Below are 8,252 nucleotides of genomic sequence, written 5' to 3' on the forward strand. Positions count from 1 at the left end.
ATTATTACGTAGAGCTTGGGATGAATTTGAGTTTTTAGAAGGTAAGCTAGATGAATTTGCTACATAAGCAAACGGATTTTGATTTAAATTTGGTACTATGGGGTTTTGTTCTTTATACAGGCGTTTGGCGTCAGCCATAGTGCATTTTTTTTTTTTTATTTTTAAAATTTCTTTCATCTGAATAAATTTTGGGCAGTTTTTAGAATCAGATGAGTGGTCGGAGAGGCAGTTAGCACACATTATTCTGGTACAATCAGTATTGGAATGAGGTGGAAGGCTGCAAGCGGGGCATACTGGGCTATTGTTGCATTTTGTTTTGGTATGTCCGAGAAGTTGACAACTCCTGCACCGCATGGGATTAGGGAAGTACTCAGACACTTTTGTTTTGTACCAACCTATTTCTACGGTTTCAGGTGGTTGGAAAGTATCGAAGGTAAAGAGCATTAATCCTGTAGGTTTGGATATATTGTCAACAGTCTTATTGAATTTGTATATTTCAGTGACGTTTTGTGATTTCATTTCAGACACTATTTCAGATTCAGAGACACTTATGAGGCATGGGGCGTATACAATACCTTTCGAGGAATTAAGTTGATTGTGCATGGTGATGGATACATCACATAATCCTGGGAGATTTTTAATGGCAATAAATTTTTCGGCAATTTTTTACGTACGTTTGTACGTCCGTACGTCCGTACGTCCGTACGTCCGTACTTCCGTACGTTCGCGACGTTTTTTTCGTCGTCCATAGCTCAAGAACCAGAAGAGATATCGACTTCAAATAAATTTTGTTATACATATAATAAGGCAGAAAGATGCAGAAAGGGCTCTTAAGAAAATTGCGTGGGTGGTTTTTTTACCATAGCAGTTTGAAAAAAAGGTGAAAATTTTGGTTAACCCCAAATATCTTACGAACCAAAAACGCTAGAGACTTGAATTAAATTTTATATAATATATTGTAACATGATACCAAACAAGTATATTTTTTGAAAAAAATCAATATAACGGTTTTTTTTTTTAAATCAATAAAACTGAAAAAAAAAAATTGTCACCTCCAAAATTTTACGACTGAAATATGATTTCATCTCTAAACCAATTTTGTGCAACGAAGAATAATGTTTTTGACATCTGATAAAATTTTGAGAAAAATCTAATTGACAGTTTTTTTTATAAAAAATAAAAATCTAAAAAAAACATTACTCAAAGTTGGTAAAAATTGAATATCGATTCAAATATCTTTTCAAAAACTTGAAATTTAGGCTTAAAACTTATTTTATCTTATAAGAAATATTGTTTTCAACATTTTGAAAAATGTTGAGAAAAATCAAAGTGACAGTTTTTTTACAAAAAATAAAAACCTAAAAAAAAAATTTATAAAAGTTGGTAAAAATTGATTTTCGACTCGAATATCTTTTCAAAACTTTGAGATATTAGCTTTAATTTACTTTTATCTTTCAAAAAATCTTGTTGTCAACATACAATTAAAGTTTGAAAAAAATCGAATTGACACTTTTTTTTACAAAAAATAAAAACCTAAAAAAAAATGTATAAAAGTTGGTAAAAATTGATTTTCGACTCGAATATCTTTTCAAAACTTTGAGATATTGGCTTTAATTTAGATTTATCTTTCAAAAAATCTTGTTGTCAACATACAATTAAAGTTTGAAAAAAATCGAATTGACAGTTTTTGTACAAAAATTAAAAACCTAAAAAAAAATTAACAAAAGTTGGTAAAAATTGATTTTTGACTCAAATATCTTTTTAAATATTTGAGATAATAGCTTCAAACTAATTTTTACTTATAAGAAATATTGTGTTCAACATTTGGACAAATTTTGAGAAAGATGGAATTGACAGTTTTTTTACAAAAAATAAAAACATAAAAAAAAATTAACAAAAGTTGGTAAAAATTTATTTTCGACTCAAATATCTTTTCAAAAATTTGAAATATTGGCTTTAAAATACTTTTATCTTTCAAAAAATATTGTTGTCAACATTCAGTAAAATTTTGAAAAAAATTGAATTGACAGTTTTCTTACAAAAAATGAAAACCTAAAAAAAATGTATAAAAGTTGGTAAAAATTGATTTTCGACTCAAATATCTTTTCAAAAATTTTAAACATTAGCTGCAGAGTAATTTTATCTCATAAGAAATATTGTTTTCAACATTTGGTAAAATTTTTCAAAAATCGAATTGACAGTTTTTTTTACAAAAAATAAAACTCTAAAAAAAAACAATACTAAAACTTCGTAAAAATTTACTTTCGACTCAAATAGCTTTTCAAAACTTAAAAATATTGGCTTGAAACTTATTTTATTTCACAGAAAATATCGTTTTCGATTTTCAGTAATTTTAATATAAAAATCCAACAGTCCGTTTTTTCATAAAAAATAAAATCTACAAAAAATAGTACGCAAATTTGGTAAAAATTGATACGAGTTTATATAGACAAACTTTTAAGCAAGACAAATCGACAGACGGGATGGGAAGTTATCAGTGTGGGTCGCATCCCAGCCTCTTTTTTTTTGTTATTGTACTAAGTACAAAGAAAGCAGCCGAGTAAACAGAGATACGTATAGCACGAGAGCTAGTCGGAGACTGTGCCCAATGATAATATTATAGATTTTTTATAAAAATAGATATTGAGGTTTTAATAGCTACTATTTATTATTCATACCACCCTGTTTGGTAATATTGCGGATATGAAAGTTGATGCATGTAACTCCAGCATATTTCATTTCCGAAAGTAAACGAACAGACCTATCATATACATCTATTAAAAATGACAGATGCGAAGAAAGAAATCTTAATCACTTTATTTTTTTACTTTTGACCAAAATAAAAAGTTGTTTTGTAAAAACTGTGTCAATTTTTATGATCGGATTTTTCTCTAACCTTTGATAAATAATTAAAAAAATGTGTTCAATCGAATTTCATAAATACGGTTAATAACAACACCATAATTGACTTAATTTACCCCAAAACTAAAAATGGGCTTTTAAATACATTTTGGAAAGGAATTGATTTGAAGAGGATTAGCAAAATTAACAATGTTAAGCAGCAAGTTTTACTCAAAAAGTAATACTACTCAATGGATTATTGACCGGCAGTATGGCCGGATCGACAACTTTGTTCGTCAAAGCCTACAAAGTGCATCTCACTTAATAAACAACCTAGAATTGGAATCATCTCTTGAAGGCCATGATGGCTGTGTTAACTGTCTCGAATGGAGCACCGACGGCAAGATCCTTGCCTCTGGGTCAGATGACTTCCAAGTTATACTATGGGATGTATTTCACAAGAAAAAGATCAAAACAATCAAAACGCCACACACTGGCAACATGTTTTCGGTTAAGTTCTTACCCAAGAGTGGAAATTCGCTAATTGCATCGGGAGCGGCAGATAAGTGCATCTATGTTTTTGATATCAATCGGTCAAACGAAAAAATTTTTAACTGTAATTGTCATTTAGCCAGAGTTAAGAGATTGGCTACAGCACCAGATCATCCTTATATGTTTTGGTCGGTTGGAGAGGATGGGTGTCTTTTTCAATTTGATATAAGAGAAAATCATCGTTGTCGTTCTGAAGACAATGTTAGACTGCTAAATTTGTCTGCAAGCATTAAGGTCCTTACCGAGGCTAAATGTATAGCTATAAATCCCCGAAGAACAGAACAGATAGCTCTGGGAGCAAACGATCCGTATGCACGCATTTACGACCGACGAATGTTATCCCGAACATCCGTAAGTTCACCGCCGACTAACAATCAAGGTGAAGAAATATGTGTGGTGCCAAAGGATTGTGTAACTTATTATAGTCCTGGTCATATACATCAGGCTACTCAGAGGTATATTGACCACGACAGTCGAGCTATAACGTATTTGACTTTCAATGATGCTGGCAATGAGCTACTTGTCAACATGGGTGGCGACCATATTTACTTGTATGACTTACAAGCGGCTCAGCAGCCAGTTTTCTTGAATTTACCAGAATTTCAACCCCCTTTAAAGGACGTTTCGGAATGTACAACAACTTTTTGTTCACTATCGGATTCTAATAAAAAAAAACTGCCAGAAAAAATTGAAACTTTTAAAAGGATGGGAAATGAATTTCTGGAGAATGAGAAGTATGTTCGTGCCATTGATCAATATTCTGAAGCAATCGCTGATTTTCCAGACTGTCCAGTCCTGTATTTTAATCGTGCAATCGCCTACATGCGTCGTCTCTGGTATGGAGACGTCTATGCCGCTTTAAGAGACTGTCATCAAGCTCTGAAGCTAGATCCTTCTTATATAAAAGCACATTTCCGTCTGGCGCGTGCTTTATTAGATCTAGGTCGTGTTAAAGAAGCTGACGAATGCCTTAAGGAACTTGTTAATCGTTTTCCAAACTATACAAACAATCATGGAGTAATGATGCTGCGTAAAGACATAATGGAAAACAAGGACAACAAGAATGAGGAGTCATACGAACCGGTAGAATTGCCTGTCGCTGAATGGCGCTTTAGAAGCAAAGCGAAAGACTACCATAAACGCTTTGTGGGACATTGTAATACCACAACTGATATCAAGGAAGCTAACTTCTTTGGTCGAGATGGTGAGTTTATTGTAGCTGGGTCAGATGATGGAAACTTTTTTATATGGGATCGAAAAACGTGTAAGATCCGCAGTGTCTACAAGGCGGATATGGCAATTGTTAACTGTGTACAACCACATCCTGAAATCTGTCTGATGGCAACAAGCGGAATTGACCATGACATCAAGATTTGGAGTCCTCAAATCCAAGTTCCCGATGATAAACGAAACAAAATACAATATATTGATAAAATTGTTGAATCTAATCAGTACAGAATGAAGGCAGATCCCTTTGACTTAAATACTCCAGGAACGTTTTGTCGAAGTAGTTAGTTTTCATACCAAATTGATAAAGAAGCTTTATTTTATTTTTCTGTAATACCCTTCAATAACAAAAAATATATTATGATCAAACTTGCCTTCCTTAATATTTATTGCAGTTATTTTAAAAACAAAAAGGAGTAACCAAGCCCGAAAATTTCAGAAAAAAAAAACTATCAGTCTTTTTGTTGTGTGAATTTTTTAAGAAAAATCTAAAGTAAAAGCTTTTTAAACATAGATTTAAGTATTCATGAATTATATGTCTTTAAATACTATATTATACATTATTACTAAATAATAACTATGTTATTTCTAAATATAATTTTTGTTTTTATTGCATGAATCCCAAACTTGAACACATGAAAGAAAACATTTTAATCGTCTTTTTGAAAAAAAAACGTCATTTAATGTACCTACAGTATTGTGCAAAACCTAAGCAACCATTTTGTTTTTACATTTCGAAATTGGTTTTTCGATTCTTTCGATATTAAATAAATTACGCAATTTATGTGATATTATAGGTTTATGTTCATATATTGTATTTTTATCTTTTTTATTAAAAATATACATTCTCAAATTCAAATTTAAAAAAATTGTAAAATGTTTAATGTGCAAAACTTAAGCAACTTCGTTTCCACTGTAAGAGAATTTTTGATAAGGGGGCTTTTAAAGTAAAATTTGGCATAGAATGCAATCAACAAGAGTGTAACAAATGTCATCTATTAGTTTGGATCGATTAAGGCCCAGCTTCGGTTTGTTTTTCGATATGTCCCGAAATAACTACGATTCCAACTTGAAAATCAAAATAATTAATGAGTATAATCGTGGGGCATCAAAAATTTCACTTTCCAAGAAATATAAATTTAATAAGTCAATTATTTCACGGTTGATTACAAAATTTGAAAGCGTCGAAAATCAAAATTTTCGAGGTCGACCACGTAAAACAACAAGAAGAACCGATAGACAAACTTGTAACATAATAAAAAAAACCGTTCATCATCTCAAAGGAAGCAGTACACTCATTAAATCTTAATATTAATGCAAGCACTGTGAGAAGACGTGCCCTAGAAAATGACCTTCGAAGTTACAGGCTATGCAAAAAACCGTTGCTTACAAAACAACTTTTGAAAAAAAGGTTGGGTTTAATTGAAGTATTGAATCAAACTTTTAACTTATTTAAAATAATTAGATTAGATTTTGCAAAAAAAGTATCACCAATGGTCCGTTGAGAAATGGAAAACGGTACTTTTCAGCGATGAATAAAAGTTTAATTAAATACAGTCAGATGGAATATGTCACGTGCGAAGAGGTAAGGGTCAACGGGTCAATCCAAGATACTGCAATGTCACAGTAAAACATGGGGTTGGCAGTGTGATGATTTGGACCTGTTTCTTAGGACATGGACAAGGTCCTTTTCATCAAATTGAAGGAATAATGGACAAATTCGAATATAAACGTACCCTGGAAACGCAGATGTTACCATATTCCGATTGGAATATGCCGCTTCGATGTGTGTTTCAACACGACAACGACCCGAAACACACAACGAAGATGGTTAAAAAGTGGATTGAAGGCAATGGGATTCAAGTTCTTGATTGGCCGGCACAATCACCAGACTTGAATCCCATTGAAAATCTTTTTGGGTTTCTCAAAAATCGAGTCGCTGGGCAACGCTTCCAATCCAAGGCGGTGCTCTTTAAATCTTTACAAGAACAATGGAAAAAAACATACCACGATATGTCATCTCTAATTAATAGCTTCCGTGCCAAGAAGATGTGCTGAAGTCCTAAGAAATAAGGGAAACTATACAATGTATTGAAAAGTTGCTAATGTTTTGCACATACGAAATCGTTGAATTTTTTGTTATTTTATTTTTAGAAAATGTTTATAATGTTATTATTTTTATATAAAGATAAAAACACGATACATAAAAATAAAACTATAATTCCACATAAATTGCGTTATTATTTTATTATCTTATTATTATTATTATAAAGCATGGTAAAAACAATATTGAAATGCAAAGTCGAAATGGTTGCTTAGGTTTTGCACAATACTGTACTTGTACCTAGGTATTTGGATATTAATAGAATTAAAAATTGTGTATACTATTTATTGATTATTACTTACTATTTCAGCTTAAGAAAAACTTACTGAAATTAGATTTTATTATATACTGATAGTGATTATTCTTTAATTGCAAATAAAATTTTATATTCTACTTTTTTAATTTTGCATGCGGCACTCGGGCATCAGGAGGGAAACCTATTTCAAAATGTATGAACATGATGCCCCCGACTACCTAACTTCTAATAAGGTTCCAAGTGACTGGGTGATCAAATAAATAAATAAATAAATTGGGTGACGCAACAGTCCGTTGTGAACCAGGGCCTAGTGACTTACAACTCTCAACCATTCCTGTGTGCGATTACTGTTGTCAGGAATGGAAGGGAGCTACAATTTTAGGCCGAATCCGAACGGCTAATTTGAGAAAGCACTTTTTCATGACAGATTTACTCTTGAAGATTTTTCAATTCCTCGCAAGAGGCAGTACCCGCGCAAATTAATTTTTTTAAATTAAGGTGGCACAGGCAGGGATTGAACCCAAGACCCCTTGCATGACAGTCCAACGCACTTTTTTTTCAAATTCATTTTTATTTATTCAATCTTAAACCTAGACAAAAATTCATAAAACTAGCCTAATTATCCATAACTTTTTAAATTAAGGTGGCACAGGCAGGGATTGAACCCAAGACCCCTTGCATGACAGTCCAACGCACTTTTTTTTTCAAATTCATTTTTATTTATTCAATCTTAAACCTAGACAAAAATTCATAAAACTAGCCTAATTATCCATAACTTACAACTAATTTAATGGTCCCATACGGACACTCTAAGTTAGTCCAACGCACTAACCATCATGCCACGGGCAATATCTTGGACAAATCTTGCAAAGAAGCGTTTTTTGGGCGTTCTTAAACTTTTGAAGTTTAGGTGGCAGCTTTTAAAAGCCCTCGTTAATGCTATGACACACGATTAAAATCGCACTTTTTTTTAAATTGGGTTACTTGAAGATGGCACAGAAAATATTATTTGCGACATTTACCTAATTTTTATTAAAATAAAACAGTTAAGTAATTAATCGGAATGGGAAGTTATCAGTGTGGGTGGCATCCCAGCCGCATATATTCATGTTTAAATAAGAGCTTAAGTGGTCACTTATTTAAAAACTCTTTCTAGTTGATTTGATGTTAGCACCATAGAAATCAGTCAATAGTAATTGAGGTGAAAATTAAAATTAACAAAGATTTAGTTAGAAATAAAAACTTATTTTAATTTGAAATTTGATGTGTATT

General features: G+C 31.9%; 1 protein-coding gene across 1 annotated transcript; it reads left to right on the forward strand.

Annotated features, from left to right (window-relative positions):
* Nucleotides 1–2,781: 2,781 nt before the first annotated feature.
* LOC129950215 (WD and tetratricopeptide repeats protein 1) lies at nucleotides 2,782–5,218 on the forward strand. The gene has a single exon (XM_056062068.1). It carries the CDS (start codon nucleotides 3,052–3,054, stop codon nucleotides 4,906–4,908), a length of 1,857 nt encoding a protein of 618 aa, XP_055918043.1. The 5' UTR covers nucleotides 2,782–3,051; the 3' UTR covers nucleotides 4,909–5,218.
* The last annotated feature ends 3,034 nt before the right edge of the window (nucleotides 5,219–8,252 follow it).

Source organism: Eupeodes corollae, chromosome 3, assembly GCF_945859685.1.
Source record: "Eupeodes corollae chromosome 3, idEupCoro1.1, whole genome shotgun sequence".
Lineage (NCBI taxonomy): Eukaryota > Metazoa > Arthropoda > Insecta > Diptera > Syrphidae > Eupeodes > Eupeodes corollae.